The 18945-nt window shown below is 41.1% G+C and overlaps 1 protein-coding gene across 1 annotated transcript in view; it reads left to right on the forward strand.

Annotated features, from left to right (window-relative positions):
* The window catches only part of Dcdc1 (doublecortin domain containing 1), a 305860-nt gene that overhangs the window by 140603 nt on the left and 146312 nt on the right, over positions 1-18945 (forward strand). Inside the window, 2 exon segments of the mRNA XM_005364457.2 lie at positions 461-595; positions 1228-1385. Of these exon segments, the coding sequence (XP_005364514.2) occupies positions 461-595; positions 1228-1385 (293 nt within the window).

The following is an 18945-nucleotide window of genomic DNA, read 5'->3' on the forward strand; positions in this document are numbered from 1 at the left end:
CATATGTGTAGAGGGCAGAGGGCAACATTTGATGTTAATCCCCAGGAGCTACTCACCTTGTTTTTTTGAAATAAATTTTCTCACTGGCCTGGAGAACAGCAAGAACCATAGGCCTGGGACTAGCTTCTTACCAGCTGCCACCCCTGTACAGCTGCCACCATCCCTGGATTTAAATTTTTCATGGGTTTTAGGGAGCATTTGATCCTCATTCTTGCAAGTCCTTTGCCAGCACAGCCATTCTCCCCAGGCCTAGATATCCTCATAGCTGCATCAAGATAAAGAAAATCTCCCTAGCTAAACTCTCTCTGAATAAGTTTAAAAGGAAATTGTCAATCAAAGTGATTTGACCCAAAAGACAAAATTTATTAGCTAAACTATTTTGCTACTTATTTATATACCTCAGTTTCCAGTTGTGAATATCAAAGCTGGCATGATTTTTAAATTTTGTCCTTCTTTCCAGGCTTATCCTTAGTTTGTCCTGACTTACCTGGAGGATCTCACTGCTCCAGTGGATGTGAGCCAAACAGACAACCATATTCACCACAGAGACTGGACCACAGCTCATCAACAACATGGCATTCCCAGTGAGGAAGAGGTCAGTGTGTGGCAGAGGGAAGACAGACACAGACTTCTAAAGTGTGTTTTGAAAAGAGAAAAAGTATTCTAGGGCCAGAGGGAAGACAGACACAGACTTCTAAAGTGTGTTTTGAAAAGAGAAAAAGTATTCTAGTTGTTGGTTTCAGGAAAGAAGCCCAAATTCTCATGACAATGCTGTTAATTATCTAAGTCACATAATGCTTACTTTTGTGTGTGTGTGTGTGTGTGTTTTCCTTTCATGTTTATGGATCCCTTGGAACTGGAGTTATGTATGAATGGTTGCGAGCTGCCATGTGGTGCTGGAGACCAAACCCAGGCCCTCTGGAAAAGCACTGCCAGTGTTCTTAACTGCTGAGCCATCTCTCTAGCTCCATACTGTAATATTCATAGGCACATTTATAGTCATATAAAATCAATGCTATTTTATTGCTAAATATCTATATAAATATGTGATGATACCCTATGTTTTATATAGGATAGCCTTCATTTGTTCTGACCACATACACGGTCCTGTGCTGTAGGGAAACACAAAGAACCAGGAGCCTCTCAATGTTATCTTTTGAGTCCATATGTCATAAACATTTCCACTTGATGAAAATTAACTCCACCATTCCTATGTCTCATTACAAGGGTTCTCAAAAACCTGCCAACAGTCCTTTACTGGAGCAGCTGTCGGAACCCTCGGATACTGACGATGAGCCGCGAGGCTCTCTTGAGGAAACAGGGCAGCTGGCAGTGGTGCCGCTGAAGAAACTGGAAAGCAAACGTCCCAAGGCTCCTGCTCAGAGGTAGGGCATCAACAGAACGGGGCTTCATTGCTCAATGACATTCGACGTTTTCCTTCGGTTTCATGTAAGACTGATTTCCTGGAGATGGTTGAAATAGCTCAAAAGCCTCTTGGCTTTCAATCATGGTGCTTTCAGGGTCACATTTGATGAAGAGAGGTGACATTTATGTGTATTTTGTTGAAGACTGTTATCTGTAATCATTTATGAGGACACTTAAGGATTTTTATGAGGATAATTATGGATTGCAGCCCTAGAATCTCACTAAAGTATACCTAAATAACATCATTAAGCAAAGGCAATACTAAGCATATATCCAGTTGTGAAAGTGCGCACAGGTCTTTGAGGAAGGCAAACACATAGGCGATCCATGGTTTGCTAACAACTCCAAATTACTTTTGCTCGGAAGGTGGAAACTGTTTAGTATTCTCCTCTCTCGCCTGAAACTAATGGTTGTTTTCCTGGTTGACAATCACTTCATAAGCTGCAGTTTATATCTGTCCCGGTGTGAAAGGACTGTCTATCCGCACTATCTTAAAGAAGTGCCGCCATTCTCGCACGTGATGATTTGGTTTGATGACATCCCTAACTTTAATTCGGCAGTTCAGACAGAAGTGGCATTTGTAGAAAGGAAAAGAACACTTGACAACTTTGTAAAACTGGAGGCTATTTTACATTCTTAGATTATACAACCCATCTCAAGAGGCTCTGTCTTTGATTGATTGTTATTTGGATGATGAGGTTAGCAAAGATTACCAATTTTCTATCTTACACTCCCTCAGTGTGAGGGATTCAGGGAGCACATCAAGTTCAGGTTCCAGGACATTTCTCCCCTGGTGATTAGCTTTTAAACATTCACAAGTTTCTCGACTCAATGATCCTCCATGGGATGCGTGCGAGCTGCAGTGACATGGCCGGGCCGCTCTCCCGCAGCAAGTTTGGCTCCATTCCTGTGTCAGTATGGCGAGAGTTCCTTGGGAAGGGTCTTTGGTGTTTTCTTCTGAAAGGGAACTCAAACAATACCAGGGTTCTTGGGGATGTGTTGATGCTGCTCTGGGAAGCGATCACTGGCTAGTCTGCCTCGACTCACACAGTCCTGTCTTCTTTGTCTTTCCTGGCAGAGCATTTGGGTTTTATCGTCTTGGGCTTAGCTCCTATCCTGGGCTCTGGAAGAGCAGATTGCTTCTGCTCTCGGGTTCCCGCCACCCTACAGGGTTTCTGCTCTTCTTCCACGCGAATCCCCGCCCTTGTGCTGATTTACCCACTCTTCCGTGTTTTCTGCCTCCCCAGGCTGGAAGTGTTTTCCTTTGAGGGTACAGGGGTACCAAAGTTTAGGGACTGACCATCTTCACTCTGCTGTTGTTTTCAATTTCCTGAGGTAATACTATCTGATAATTGAATGTTAGAAAAAATAGGATAGTAATAGAAAGAGTGACATCCTACCCTCCCCAGCCATAAAACATGCTACTAATATACTATATACTGGATTTGTTAAATTTGTTGAAAATGAGATAGTTTCAAATGTCTAGGAAATCAGAAACACTGACTGAATGGCAGTTCTGAAAACAAGGATACAAAAGAATTTTAAGCATTAAAAAATGGTTGCTGCCCATCCATTGTCACAGTGTGAGTTTTCTGTGTCCACTCAGGACCCAAATATTTAACTGGAATGTTCCAGAAATAGCCAATTCACAACTTTTATCAGATCATGTTGTTCTAATTATTGGTTGTTCTTAATTTAATTTCTTATTATGAGTAATTTATTAATTAAGCTTTAACCTTGGTATAATATGTATGTATGTGTGTCAGTGTAGAACACATTGATATACAGAATTTAGCTCTAAAGATTTATTTTTAAGTGTGTGTGTGTGTCTGTGTGGGTATGTGTGAGCATATGAATACAGTCCCTACAGAAACCAGAGGCAGGCACTGACTCCCTTGGAGCTGGAGTTGCAGGCAGTAGTGAGTTGCCCAATGTGGGTACTGGGAATTGAACGTGAGTCCTCTGGGAGAGTCAAACAAGCCCTTAGGTGCTGAGCAGCTCTCCAATCTCAGGATTTAAGTATGTATGCTTTCTGGAACTCCAATATCTAGACTTGTAGGTTTTGTCAGTTACAACTGACTGGCAAATATGTCTGTAATTTCCTTTTCATAAAAAAATCGCACAAAGGCCTTTTCTCCATTCCATCACTTGGAGCTTGCTGCTTTCGTTTCTTAAGCACTGAAGTACTTTCTGTCCCCTCCCCTCACAGTTGACCTCGGCAGATACAGTTTCAATTAATTTTCCTCCCTGTGTTTTTTATCGTAATCCTCTTGAATAAATAGTACAATACTTACCAGCAATCAGCTTTCTCTTGTGTTGGAAGGAACTGCGGGGAAAATCAGAACATGGTGTAGAATTTAGTGTGTTGGTGACTCTGAGTCCTAGAGTGTCTCGTTAGATTTGTGTATATTCCAAATGTGAGAATCAATGTGTTATGTTGTGATATATATATACATGCTAACACTTAAATATAAACATATATATTATGTATATATTGTCATAAATGCTTTTCTCTATGTTAATTCAATTAAATCAAAGCTCACTGCAGATGATAAAGGAGTGATATAAAATTACCCGCGTTGTGAAAATGGGAAACTGGGAAGAGCTAAGTGTGGAGGAATCTGCCTTTGTTTCCCTAGAAGGATGGGAGGTGGGAGCCACAGTAGTCAGCTAGTGAAAAGAAAGGGCGCTTGGTCCACAGTGCCAGACGATGTGTGAAATTAGTGCAGGTGGGATGGGCTGAGCCTAACACCAGCTGAGGTTTTGTGACCGTATCAGGGGCGGCTCATGTATTATCATCCAATAACTTATACAGTAGGTAGACAGGGCAACTGTCTCTGTTTCACTGATGGGAACACTGAAACTGAGGAGATTTACTTGTTGAATGAGGTTTCTCAGAAATTTAAGGCAGAACAATCAGTACCTAAATCCTGTTCTTACCATCTACCTTAGACAACTTGATCATTCACATTCCTGTCACAGCGTCCATTTCTCCAGCCTTCAGACAACGTTATTAGCCCAAGGAGGGATCTCAAAATGGGGACTTTTGAATAAGGTAGACTAATTTTGGAAGGGAAAAACGAAGGTCATAACTTGATGATATTACTACTTTCAAAATCAATGAAGATACAGAAACAAATTCCAAGTATCCACGTAGTGCAGCTTTGATGCATGTTATAATATCTGTTATAGCAAGGTAGGATTCAAACACAAACCTGTGTCTCCAGACAACACTTTTCCTTACCACCCTTTATTTATTCCATATCAATATGTGTGCTACTTTTATTTAAAGTAAGTTACACTATTGCCATTTTCTGTGGTCTGTTCTTTTTAATTTTATTCTTAAGCAAAACTCAAATGCCCTCCCACCCATCAGTGCCGCACAATCTAAAACAATAGCCAAGAATTATGTCCTCCCTCCTACAGAGCCATTTTGATTAATTCATACTTCCAAATCTCAGGAAGATGTCTGACTGTTGATCCACTTTTCCGCTGTAACATGGGGAAAAATCTTTTTCTCACTTGAAGAAGGGAATTCTATCTTAAAGCAAGACACTAGTTTACGGAGGGTATATTTTCTTGTTTGCTCTGGCGACTGACACTTTAGCAAAATACTTTTGTATTGTATACACATTTGATTCCAAGTTTAATCCAAAATAAAATAAATGTCATTGTCATCTTGGAGTACCTGGAGTGTTTGTTTACATTAGTTTGGCTAAAGGACCCCCTTACCAGTATTTAGACTGAATAAGATAGAGAAAGAGAGGGGCGGCCGACAAAGCATGCTGACCCGGCTTGTCACCCAGTGACCTGTGAGAGGAGAATAATGAACTGTGAGTAGCTGTCAACTTAACTGCTTCTGACAGTGTGCCTGTGGGCACATCTGTGTTAGTGGCAGCGGAAGGGCCTTTGTTCTTTTCCCACTAGTGACTTGGTGTGCAGCGAGGTCTCCGCTACTGTACTCACGAGCAGCCCCTTCCTTCCCAGGGAAGCCAGCAGCTGCCATGGACTGCCCTGACATTTCTCTTCATGACTCAAGCTGGCGTGCACTTCATCCTTTGAAGAGACCAGACATTTAAAAGTACTTTGATGATTTTTCATTAAAAATGTACTTTAATGTCTCACTAACAAAAGGAGTGAGTTATAAAATATGTTTCGTGTCATCCTGATTATATACCCATGAAAGCCCACAGATAGGGAGGCGGATGGATGAGTAATTTGAGGGAAATGTATCGAAATAGCAGCAGTTGTTACTGGGCTTTAAAATTTTATTTATAACATTTCTCCCAAGATTTAAGACTCAAATACCATATTTAAATAAATATAAAATAGGTAATAGTCAACAAGATGCTGAAAAGCGTTTTTAATATAGACGCTTAGTGCATGCTGTATGGGGAAGAACATTTGGGAGGAAATACTAAGGTCTGCTCTACTTTTTGTTTTGAATTTTCCACTGACAATTTAAAAAATAAATAACACAATATTCTCATTTGAAAGTTAATATAGATCTTACAGTTATTACAGTCATTAGGAAATGCAATTTACTAAGAAACAGGTGTTTCTGGTCCCCAAAGACTACCCAGTGTTCCCATCACAATAAAAACAGCCCATTCTGAATAAAAACCATCATACCCTAAGAGATTTGTTTAAATTATAATCAAAACTTCATTTATAAAGTAGAATTCCTGAGACTGTTTTAGAGCCTTGTTTACATTTTTACAATTCCTATAAAGCCCACGTTCTTTACTATAACGAAGTCTGGCTGTGATTGGCATGGAGTAGAGTGAGCATTTGGTACTCAGTTGATTGTATTTGTCAGTCCAAGAGAATATGAATCCCAGAAATACTGCATTGGTCAATTTTTAAAAGGCCTTTTCTTCCCCCTGACAAAATAGGAAGAAATGAAGCTTGAACGAAATGACATGCTTTTTTGTTTTTATTTTTTCTGTACTCAAGGTTCTTTCTGCAACACATCTGAGATGCACCAACTACAGGAACTATTATAATCTCTCGTTTTTGACAGAAAGATAAATTAATAGTAATGAGAAGTTCTCTTATCAGACAAATGATGATCATGTCTATATAATTACAAACTGTAAAAACCACATATTAAAAATTGAAAGAGTCATATTATGATTTTCTTGAGCATTCGGCAGCTTATGATTTATTAGCCTACTAAGTCACTTGTGAGGTTTACCATGTAGTTGATGATAATCTGTAACCATGTTATTTGCTTTGAACTATCCTCCTGTTTTCTTCAGTAAACATCAACACAAATTTTCAGAGATAATGAATAAACAGGTCAGTTTTGGTAGTCGTCAGAATCTGCTTTTGAAGCAAAGTAGACTGTTCAAATTCTCACAGACTGATTTATCTAAAACGCTTACCAACAATATAGATCTAAAGAAATCTCAAGAAATTCAGCATGATGTCACCGTGTCTAATTATGATTTCTAGGGGTAAGATCCAACATTGGATCATCTTCCTGGTTCAGAGGTGCTCAGCGTTAGCAGTTTGCCTTAGCCCTTTTGTGATTTGTGCAAGAGATTTTCAGACTGTGAGACTGTATTCTAGAGATGTGAGGTCATACATCGGTTTCCCGATTAGACATTCAAATGCTTTGCTATTGGTTGAATCGGATGCCTATTTGGGGCTTCATTGGTCTCATTGGGGAGGGTGCGTGTGTGTGTACACACATCACATGGGCACCCATGGCACAGAGAGGCCAGTGTCGGCTGCCCTCCTCTAGTTCTTTCATTATTTTGGACAAGGTCTGTCCCAAGCTGGAGCTCATTGATTCAATAGTGTGGCAGGCCCATGAGTCTCAAGGACCCTTCTCTCTACGCCCTGCTGACATGGGTCCTGGGGATCCAAACCCATCTTCATGCTGGGATATCTTCCCAGCTGCAAGTTTTACTAAACTTTTCCAGTGAATTCCCATATGCCCTCTGTGAATTCAAATTAAGAGAACAAGTAGTGTGATTTCCCTATTTCCTTGAAACAAAGTAAATTTTTAAAAAGTCAGACATTCAAGCTCTGAGGTGTGCACTGCTATTGCTTCAGTTCTGAGATTATCACAGACTTTCAAGTCAGCAGTCTACGATCAACTTGCATTCTCCTTTCAGACGGGAGTTACCTAAACCTCCAGCTAGTTTGGTTGTTTTCTGTTTTTCAACCTGCAGTCTTGATTTTCAGTTCCATTCAGTGTTGCTCTGTGGATTATTTAACTATGGAATGGGAAACACTGCTTTTATCTTCTTGAATTTTTCAGCTTCCAATGAACATGTAAAGGCACTGAGGAGAGAGCTCAATGTGGGAAATGCCTACGCACACCGTAACCTGACTCAGTGTGGGAAATGCCTACACACACAGGGACCTGACTGAGATTCCCAGCGCTCACATAAAATCCAGGGACAATGGCATGTCCCAATAACCCGAGTGTGCGCTGGGAAGTAGAGCCAGAGGGTCCCAGGTTTACAGCTGGTCACTCTAGACAAAATTGTCAATTTCTGGTTCGGTGGGAGACCTGGGTTAGCTGGGTAGCTCAAGCTGGTCTCAGCTTCAAATCTGCTCTGAGTGCTTGGATTCCATGCACACCGCCAAGCTGACACTCAAATATTGGGTCGTATAATCACACACATCCCAGGAGAACTAAAAATACATCTTTGAATGGTATTTTATAATACACCAATGTTCAGCCTCTGTTCAGTAAGATTTCCGATTCTTTTGAGGCAGAGATGTTTGTAGTTGCTTTAGATCTGACACTTAATAGTAACACTAACATGGCAATTGTCACCAGCTGGGGTGTCACCATTCTGCTTTTAAAGGGACTTGGGGGAGTACAGGTACTCAGCTTAAAGTTACCCGTGTCATACAACATAACAGTCAAGAGGGAGACTCATACTTACAGGTTTCTGGAATTAGGAGAGGCATCTCTGGGAACTTTTTATTTTTCAGATTCTACTTATCAGGCTGTTTCACTGGCTTTAGACAGTTTCTTAGTTTAGCCTGCAGAATACTGGGCAACCAGGAAGAAATAAAGAATAGAAAGTAGCACTTAGCACTTGTAGAGCATAGCCACATATACAACACCACACACACACACACACACACACACACACAAACACACCAACCACATTGCAGAACACATGTAGACAGCCACCAAAGAACAACGAGCTCATTACGATTAACACAGGGCCGGATGTAGGGCTCCAGCCCTGGAGCTGAAAATGGAGATGGAGTTGGCTTCACTGGAACTGTGTTGTGTACCATCCTAGAGAGATGTGAAGAAGTATCTACTCACTCCAGATAGGAAATCTCTGACAGATAAAAGAACAGTTGAAGTCCAACTTGGTTAGTCAAAGAATTTATTTGGGTTACTTATGAGAGTATAGGTAAGGGGTTACTCACAGAGACAGAAATGACTTAAAGGCAACTTTATTGCAAAAGGCCATCCAAACATGGGTGATGGTTCATGAAAAATAAAAACTTTGAGCCATGTCACAGCCTACAGCGCAATAGGTAGGAGAATGTCTCTGCTAGGCAGCTCAGATGATCTCAACTTCTAAGCAGTTTGACTGGCCTGAGAGTGTCTCTTAGTAGTCCTTATATAACACCGTGGTAGGAAAGAGGCCTAATGCATCTGGTCAGTTTCAGGGTCTTCCTGAAGCTTTTGAGTTGTTTACTTCCTGAATTTTAAAGAACTTCCCTTCACTATAGAATATTTTACCTAAGAGGAAATTGATTGTTACCTAACAGACTATGCCTGAGAGAGGGTGGGTTCTCAGGAGGAACTGGAGGTTGCCCCACAAATAGACACTGCCCCTGGCAGTGTCTTTACCATATAAAAGGTGCTTTGGTGGATATGTTTGATATCTATATGTTGTAATACAAATATTTCAGCCCACCAGAATGAGGCAGTTGTAATCAGGTGAAAGAAATGGGAGTTTATGTTTTAGTGATATTTAAGCTATGCCTTGTAGCAGGATTGGAGATTCTTTGTTTTGCAGTTAAAACACGAGGGAATAAAAGACTTTCCAGTTCATAAGAGAAATTGCATAGGTTTTCCTTTATTTAATTATTCAGAAGCACGTTTCCAGGACAACCTTGACACCCGACACACGTGACAGGACTTGCTTGTTCTGAAACTTGATCTAAGACGATAAGGTTTACTATGCGGTTCAGCACAGGATTATGGTTGGGGCTATTTCAATTATATATATTAATATTTCACAGCTTTTTGTGTTTTCTGCTCTATAAACACAATTTTCAGAGCCTTCACGTAGGTTCACCACCTCTCAAAGTATGATGAATAATTCAAAGTCTAATAAATTTAGATGATTTGTCTAAGGTTTATTAAGAATCTTGAGTTTGTGTCTCATCCTATTATTTCCTCCTATGTATGCTTAATATTATAACATTGCTTGGCAAGTGTTCATCATCAGAAACACTCGGGGCTAGAAATGTTACGAACTTCAGACCTGGGAAAAGGGAGATTTTGGAATGTTTGCATGTGCATGAGCTTGCTTAAGAAAAGACCCAAGGTCAAAAATAGAGCTCATTTATCGTTCTTATATAAACCTTAGACATCAATATTTTGGCATAAATAGGTTTTGACTGTGACCCATCACTTAAAGTCAGCCGTAAATTTTCCACCATGTTGGCACTCAAAAGCTTCCAATTTCAGGTTTTCCCATTATGAATGCTTAACTTGTGTCATTGTAATTTTATTTTACATTGCCTAAGGGAAGAGTGAGGTGTGCGGAGAATTAGAAACGGACCAGGATGCGCTTACTGCTGAGAAAGGTGAGTATGGCTGTGGCCTTTGCTTCAAATAAATAATCGAACAGGGTGTTTGGTGACAATGTGGGAATGAGGCTTAGTTTGTCTGAGTTCCATTTCATATGGCAGACAAGCAGAGAGTCCTCCTGTTTTAGTGATCTTGTACCCTAGTGAGTCAGTCCTCATGAATGTCGTCTGGAGGTGTAAGACGGAGTGGCTGAGAGAAGACCAGAGCCACACCACACAGGTACAAATGTGGTCTCTGGCCAGGTCTGCAAAATGATTCCTCAGATGGCAGGGGTGAGGATTAAATCAAATAATCCATGAGATCAGCTGTTAACAGACTCTAGACACTAGGGCACAGGCTGGGGACCAAACTCTTCATAGCCACGTGTCATGTCCTCAGCCTGGTGACTTAGGACCCTCTATTTCCACTTGTTCATTCGTAAATTATTAATGACAGCACCAACCTTCAGGATTCAATGAGCTGATATTTGTCAGGCGTTTGGAACGGTGCTGGCATGAAGATGGTGCGTGGGAAATGCTTGTTAAGTGAGCCAGTGCTTGAGACCAGTCCCTGGCATGGAGAGCTAGCACGCTGTGGGATGCTCTCTGGAGTAGTCCCCACCACGCCATCCCCCAGAGTACTTCCCACTCTCTAAAATCTTCTGCCTATTTATGTGTCATATCTCACTCATCTACCACCTGAGAAGATAAGCCATGTGAGGGCAAAGAAGATACCCCGACTTTTTCACCTCTGCAGGGTGCACTCAGGACCTGAAAGCGTTGTCTAACACAAATACTAAACTTAATACACGCTGTTGAATGAACTAGTGCTTAATACCAACAACGCAAGTATTAATCCCTGTGAATCTGAGATGTAATTGATTTACTTACAGTGTGTTACTCCTACATGATAGCACCTCCAGGTATAAAGTCTTCCATGCTCATTAACGTTTATATTCTAAGGAAAATGCTTACATCCCCATCAAGTATCCTTGGTTAGCCGTGCTAACTTGACGTCCACGAAATGCACCAGACTACATATATTATGCTATAAATACTTTACGCTGAGCGCAATTGAGGTGTTTTCGCCATATCCATGTGAATGGGTATGGCGCTTTATGTTAGCCTCAATGTGGTGGGTTTGAAAAACAGACCCCAAAGAAAGGGGCACTATTAAGAGGTGTGGCCGTGTTGGAGTAGGTGTGGCTTTGTTGGAGGAAATGTGTCACTGTGGAGATGAGCTTTGTTTGAGCTCTCCTGTGTTCAAGCTACACCCAGTGAAACAGTTCACTTCCTGTTGCCCGGGCTCCTTCTTCAGCGCAGTGCCTGCCTGCATGCCGCCAAGTCCTGTCATGATGATAATGAACTGAACCTCTGAACTGTAAGCCACCCCAATTAAATGTTTCCTTTGTAAGAGTTTCTATGGTCATGGTGTCTCTTCACACAACAGAAACTCTAAGATACCCAGAAAAGTTGTAATTTCATGATGATAGATTTAGTTTTTTTAACTCATAACTTTTTTTTTTTGAGATAGTGTGACCTCTAGGATGAACTGGATACAAGCTAAGCTATTTTCTCGTTTAATCATCATTTCTATGTTTGTTTGTTTGTTTGTTTGTTTTTTGAGGGGGGAATATTGATACTTGACAAATTCACCTAGGAGATTAGCTTATGTGTTAGTATAAGGAGTTCTCAGTGATTCATTTCAATGATTTAAAACATAAGCAGAAATGTGTTGCTAGTAAACTATGCTTTGTTTCTCAGCAGAACATATGTGCTCTTTTATCTCTAGCAGTTAAAATCAGAGTTGAAATTAGCAGCTCATAGAAATTCTAAAAATTTTCGAAGCTCTTCTTTGTGTCATTTCAGTACAAGGTACTTTCTGTGTGTTCTCATACTTAATCTCATTTTTAAATTTTCTGAAGTAACTCCTGTTTTGGCCATTTTTCACATGTGAACAGTGATGTTCAGCAAATGTCAGCGATCTGATGAATGTTCCTGTGTCACCGGGGTAACTGAGAAAGTTGTAGCTTCCTCTGGTCAGGCAGACGACTGAGCAATTGCTTTCTTATACAGAACCCAGGACCACTTTGATGGTGACTTTGTAACTTTGGAAATTTGCAATGTTCTATATTTATCTTTCTCGTTACATCTTTTCTGAGAGCACAGGACTCTATTATGTCTATTCTTGGTTGTCTTTTAATTTAAAAAAAAATTCTGGTTTGACCATTTTTTTGCATAATCATATCTCCACCTGCAAGCAGAAAACATTATTATCGATCCAATTTGCAAATGCTATAGCTTAACCTTTCTTTATTTGCTGTCTCAGAACACTGAACTTCTCTCTGTGTGTATTCAGGCATTGAGCTCAGTTTCAATAATTGTAGCCTGTTTTACTGCCTCCCTTAAATGACTGCATTAATTTATTCTTTGTGCTAAGACTCACACAGCTAAATTGCCTTTCATCTTACCAACTTAACATATGCTAGTCAAACAGCTACTGTAAGACAGTATATATGTGACCTATCATACTGACAAGGAAGGAAAAACCAGCAAAAGCAAGTTTCTTTAGAGGGATGTTTTGAAGAAATAGAGTTCGTTATGGTCAGTAAGGAACAGCTTCAGGTTCATGTGGCTGTTCACATCGTGTCCACAATCAGGAAGGAGAGAGAGACAAATGCTGGTGCCCAGTTAGCGTTCTTTTTCTTCAGACCAAGACCATCTATATTCAGGGTTAAGCCCTTCCTTAGTCACTCCTGGAAACTCCCTCGAAGAGATTCCCAGAGCTGTATATCCAGCTGCTTCCCAATCCTGTAGAAGAGGCAATGAAGATTAACCACAGAAATGCCATTTGAGTGCTTAATAGTAACACAAAACATCTGGTTATTTATTTAACAGAACAGTAGTCTATACGATTCTGTAAATGCTCTAATAAGAATAGCATTCTTTTGTGAATATCTTACACTTTCTGGGACATGTCCCATATTTTTTCTTGTTTGTTGGGGCTTTCCCAAGCTACTTATCTAGAACTTCTTTTTCCCTTGTTTTTATAAAAGTGCCGATTTTTATTATGATTATGTGTGTGGGTGTGTTATGTCACCTTTGTATTCACCATGTGAATTTAGTTATTAATATTATCCCTGATTTACAAATTAGGTAACTGAGAGAGAGAAACAGAACTGTCCCCTGTGTTTTCCTTTCAAATTCTAAAATTCAAAACAAGGCAAAATAAATATGTCTTTAATGTGTGAAGTCTGGCAAAACCACGAACCATAGCTCAGAATGATCCCATACTAAACACTGCTTATTATAGAACAGGGATTTAAGGAAGACTGAATAAATTCAAATAGTAATTTTAAAATAATTTTATCACATAACTTTGTTTCGATGCCAAGTACTATAATCTTGATTAGATATCAGTATATGAAATTAAAACTTCGAAACATTTTATATTATAACCCCAAAGGTATTTCTTCTGAAGTCCCACTTCTTTCATTTTGAGCTGCTAAGGTTTCCTTCTCCTCATCTGTCACAAACACCTCCTTTAGGGACAGCCGAAGACCATGCTTCCGCAGCAGAACTGCTAATGGGCCAACCAGTTTATAAGCTTATGGAGACCTCTGTGTGATTTTCTTTGGGACTTGCTGGTTGTGGAAACTGGGCAGAACAGAAACCCCAGCAAAGCAGGCCCTCATGTTACAGCCAGAACCGGCCTGCTGTTGTGCATGGGATCTGAGTCACAGTGACTGCTGGGTCTCCAGCCGTACTTCATGCCAACATGCTATTATCCATGGAGACCCATTGACACAGAAGACAGAGGGCTGGCCGAGAGGCCAGGAAGCAAATCTGGTCAAACAAAATAATTTTTTGGTTAGCTTCCTCTTTCAAAAAATCTATTTTAAAATCCAAAGTTGACCTCAGGTGTATCTTACTTGTCAGTTGACCCAGAGGATTGGGTTCTCATGTTGGTGACATCCACATCACACACTCATTATTTGAATTCTGACTCTCCTTAAATCTTGTTCTATTTTTCAAGGATTTGGTAGGAATTATTGATCATGAGACCATACAGAAATAGTTGATATTAAAATAAAGAAAGAATACCCTTTACACAGTTAATTTTGTGTATGATGTCTTTATTTCCAATTTTAATAATAAAGTAAAAAGCAAAACCCCACATAATAATAATAATAATAATATACACATATATGCTATGGCAATCAAAATAAAACACTGATGGTGCTAAAAAGAATGAAAAATTTAAGACTACTCTTCAGGTGTTCACACCCCCCTGTATATTTATGTCCTTAAGAGAATTTTCTGTTCTCTGTTGTTCCAAAGATCATTTCAATCTGCCTCCCAACTTCATGTCTTCTCTGCCAAGGGGGAGCGCCGCTGTCATGCCCATCAGAGAAGTGAGTGTCTAAACCGGAACTCAGAGCTGAACAAAGTGCACAGGATTAAGTGTCGGTAAGAGGCTCCCCCGCGGATGGGACATCTAAACAACCCTTTTCCCAGGGCTCAGGCGCCATCCCAGAAGGGACAGAAAGAACTAGTGTGAAACAGCGTCTTTTGGATATGGCAGGACGGCTGCTCTCTCAAGCCCACAGTGGCTGTGATTATCAACACGGGGTAGGAAGGAGGTCATGAAACCCCACCCCTATCTGTGGGGCTATCAGTTTTCTTAAGGTTGACCACGCTCCAGGGGCTGGCCCCATAAACCCGAGTACGTGGCAACCCAAACTGGGAAGGTGTGGGGGTGGGGGAGTACATGTAGGAAGAGTCATGAGTGGAGTGGGTGGTGAATATGATCAAAATAATTGTATGAAATTCCCAGTGTATGAAGGATTGTATTAAAAAGGAATAAATGAAACCAAATCCTCTTCTGAATGCGGGGTACCTGGAGCTGTGGGAGGTGCCTAGCTCCTGAAAAGACAGACAGCGGATTTAAAGATGGTCTTGATAAGAACTATTCAGTTGCGAGCTAATCCCCTTCCTTGGGCAGAGCCTGCTAGGTAGCAGACAGGGGAAAACAAAGGCCCTGCCTGCTAAATTCTGGAAGCATCAGAGAGATGGACACTTTGAGAAGTCCCCTGGGAAACGCAAACTTTGGAAAACCAGTGGGCTCCGCTCCTGTCCGCTAGCAATAGGTCCCACCTGCGCGCAATTACGTGGTTATCCGATAATGCTACCACAAAAACTGGAGGCGCTCCGGAGGGGAAAAACACAAACAGAGAACTAATAGAACAGACTTAAAACCTGGGGCTTTGCGACTGTTCTTTAGAGCCTCAGGCTCAGGACGCTGGGAGGGGTCTAGGGTTGAGGTTAAGCTAGTGCCCCTCCCTTACTTCAGCAGCTAGGTTCTTGGGTTCTTCCCAAACCACTGCAGTGTAATGGATGGGATGCAGGCATTTAGGCTGCTGCAGAACACACGCTGGTTCCCTCTAATCAACCTGTGGCTTGGACAAGTAACTCCACTTTCTGCCTGTCTGTCCTGACATCTGTCTAACGGCCATACTTGTCATAATATCAACATCAACATGTGTTACTGACAACCACGTGACTAACACATAATACAGAATTCTAAAACGCAAAAGTAAAACATAAACACTTGGGACTATTTTTATGGGGATAGTTATAAAAACTAAGGGTAGACGTGGGTGGTAGTCACGCCTGGTACCATACACCTAGAACCCCAGCATTTGGAAGGCATTGATTACCAAGTCCAAAAACAGCCTGAGATAAAATCGAAGGACATTCTGAGTTGCATAACAAAACCTTGTTCCTGAAAACCAAACCAGCCACATCAAACCAGATTAAAATAGCTCTCAGAGTAAAACCTAAGGACCTCTCCCTACTTTCTTGTTAGGTTTGATTCAGCTCTGTGCCGTTTTAAACAGCACACACTGATTTTACTGTGGATTTCTGTTTTGCTAGATATTCATAAGGCATATATGTTCTGAATTATGCTTTTTTTCTCAATTTTTTCTTTTTTTTTATATTTATTGAGCTCTATATTTTTCTCTGTTCCCCTCTCTGCCTCTCCCCTCCCACCTTCTTTCTCAAATTTAAGTCAGGAAACAGGTGGGGAACACACTCTGAGAGATTTGCTTTCTCTACTCTCTACCACATAGACAAAGGCAAGTCCAGGCCTGGTGATGGCTTCTTCGTTGATGCTTTCGCTTAGGAATGATCAGAAGAACCAGTGCTTCTCCCTATGAAGTGAAGAAGAGGAACAGGGATTTAACAGCAAACACGAAGTAAGGACAGAGAGGGAGCATGGGGAGTAGTTTTCACCTCTCCCTGTGCAGAAGAAACAAGCAATCATTGGAAGCATATTCCAGAGGGGCCACCTGCCAGCTCCTCTGTGAGCCACAGGGAATCTAAGCTTAGGCTCAAAGGCTTTTGCTGGTAGACAGATGAAATCTTCAGTTTCTAGAGAGAGGGAGCCACTACAGGACGGCACAAATAGAGCTGGTTTTGCTAAAAAAAGAAGGAATTTCTCTAAAAATAAAAAAGAGCAAACTTCAGACTTGAAAGGTAGAAACTGGAGGATAAAGAGTAAAAGTCCAGCTTCAACTGGCTCGGGCTAATAAAGACCCTGATTTGGAAGATAGTGAGCAGAGGACACAGGAAGCAACCTCAAGAAAGGGCTGAAACAATCTGAGCAAAGAATCAATAAAACGTATAACCATTCGACAGATTACACTGACATAAATATATATATGAATGACTGAATGCGAATTCCGGCTCCATGTGCAAAAGGAATGACTGAAGCTGGACGTCACTGTCAGAAGATGGGGTGGTGGCAGCTGTGAAGGCCAGGGCCACCCGTGTAGCTGCGTGTTGTAGGGAAAACACTGTTTCAGAATATACTTATTTCTCCAAAGAAGGCGTAGTCTTACAGTGGGGAAAAAAAAAACAAGCAAACAAACAGAAACCCACGGGGCAGACAGCATCCTAAACAGGTGGTAAAGCTGCCATGAACGGGAAGCCCCTTGTCACCCCGACAGGCCCTCTACAAATGAGCAGAGAGGACGCACACAGGCCTATGTGCTGTCCTCCCTTTAAGCTCAAGCCCAGCTTAGATTGCATGAAGGCACTGAATATACACAAACTGAGGAATTCTACTGATTTAATTCCACCAAAATACTGAGATCATGAAGGAGAAAAAGGAGAAAACTAAAAATTCTGTCATAGATGGGGGAGACCAAGGAGCTACTGTCACCATGCCACTGTTAGCCTGGCTTTGGTTTTGGAAGACAGAAAAAAAAAAGCACATGGAAAAAAAGTTGATGGAAGCCAAAGTCAGTGGTTTAGCTGGAGGCACTGCGCTGTGCCATCATCCTGGCACCATGCTGGGCATGGCACAACATTCCTGTGAGCTGCCCCAGAAGGAAAACTGGGTAAAGGATGGATAGAAACTCCAGACTGCTTTACACACTTCTCCAAGAGCAGGGAAGGAAAGGGTTAAAGTTATACTGGTTTTTATATTTCTGAAGTCGCGTAGATCTAACGCTGAAACACAACCAAGCACAGAAATTTGAATCTATCCAAATGGCTACCGACTACCATTGGGTCCTCTTAAGGCCTTTTCAGAAATATATTATCCAAGCCACTCCTTATGAGCAACGCCAAGCAATTCACCCAGTCAGTCAGTATGTGTATAAAACACACACTGTGTATGTAAGTGACAGTCGGGCAGGGAGTTATTTTTTTAATTACACAAAGAAGTCATTAGAAACACAAATGTGTGTATTTCATGAGAAACAAAGTCTCATGGTGTGGTTTAGGCTGGACTGGAAGTCATAATGTATTGTAAGCTGGCCTCAGTCTCATGGCAATCCTCCTGCCTCAGCTCCCTTGTGCTACGATTTTAGATAGGCATGCACCACCACACCCATCAGAATGTATTTATAAGGGTATATTTAAAGCCTTCCAGATAATTAATGGCTATTCTCAACCAAAAATAGAATTTCTCAGGATATGTGGAGCAGCTGTTAAATGACATGAAACCAGAATAAAATAAGCATGTATTAAACAGAATATGTTTCTATTAAACAGATGCTTATATATTTACTCATCTCAGCACCTCCACCAGGCAATTGCCTAGAATTTCCTTTTGACAGAGGTTGAAGTTCTACGTCTCTATACTTGGAGGAGATCTCTTTGGGGCAGCTTTGTAGAATGGGTAATTTTTGTTCCTGTAATTATCAGACAACATACAATCTTGTGCATAGTGTTGTTGCTGCAATCAGCTCATTTACCACGTGTGCCCTGGAGACAGAGGAAGCTGCCCCTCCCTAAACAGCTGGGATGGAATTGCTAAAAGGGCCTTCTGTCCCTTTTGATAAATAGTGGAGGCCGCCCACCTCTGCCAGGTGTGTCTTCTTTTCCGAGGATTAGAGGAGGGGCCGAGGCTGGTCCCTTTTAAAACAGAAGATCCTCCTAATTGCAGGAGTTGATTAGCTAAGAGTAATGTAATCACCTTGGAGGCAATTTGAGTTGATTTCCTTCTCATATAAGCTCTTTAATCCCACTTTATTAAACTAGTTAAAATTTACAAGAAGAAAGGAACATCATCCCTGTAAGTTCACATCACCCAGGGAAGGAATTTCACCAAACCTATTTAGTCTGTTTGTTTTCATAACTATTGTCTGTTACCTCAGTTAGACCTCCGGGCCTTACTTTCCTCAGCGACCTCTTATTATTCTTTTCTACACAGCTTCTCGT

The sequence above is a fragment of the Microtus ochrogaster genome, assembly GCF_000317375.1.
Source record: "Microtus ochrogaster isolate Prairie Vole_2 chromosome 14 unlocalized genomic scaffold, MicOch1.0 chr14_random_1, whole genome shotgun sequence".
Classification (NCBI taxonomy): Eukaryota; Metazoa; Chordata; class Mammalia; order Rodentia; family Cricetidae; genus Microtus; species Microtus ochrogaster.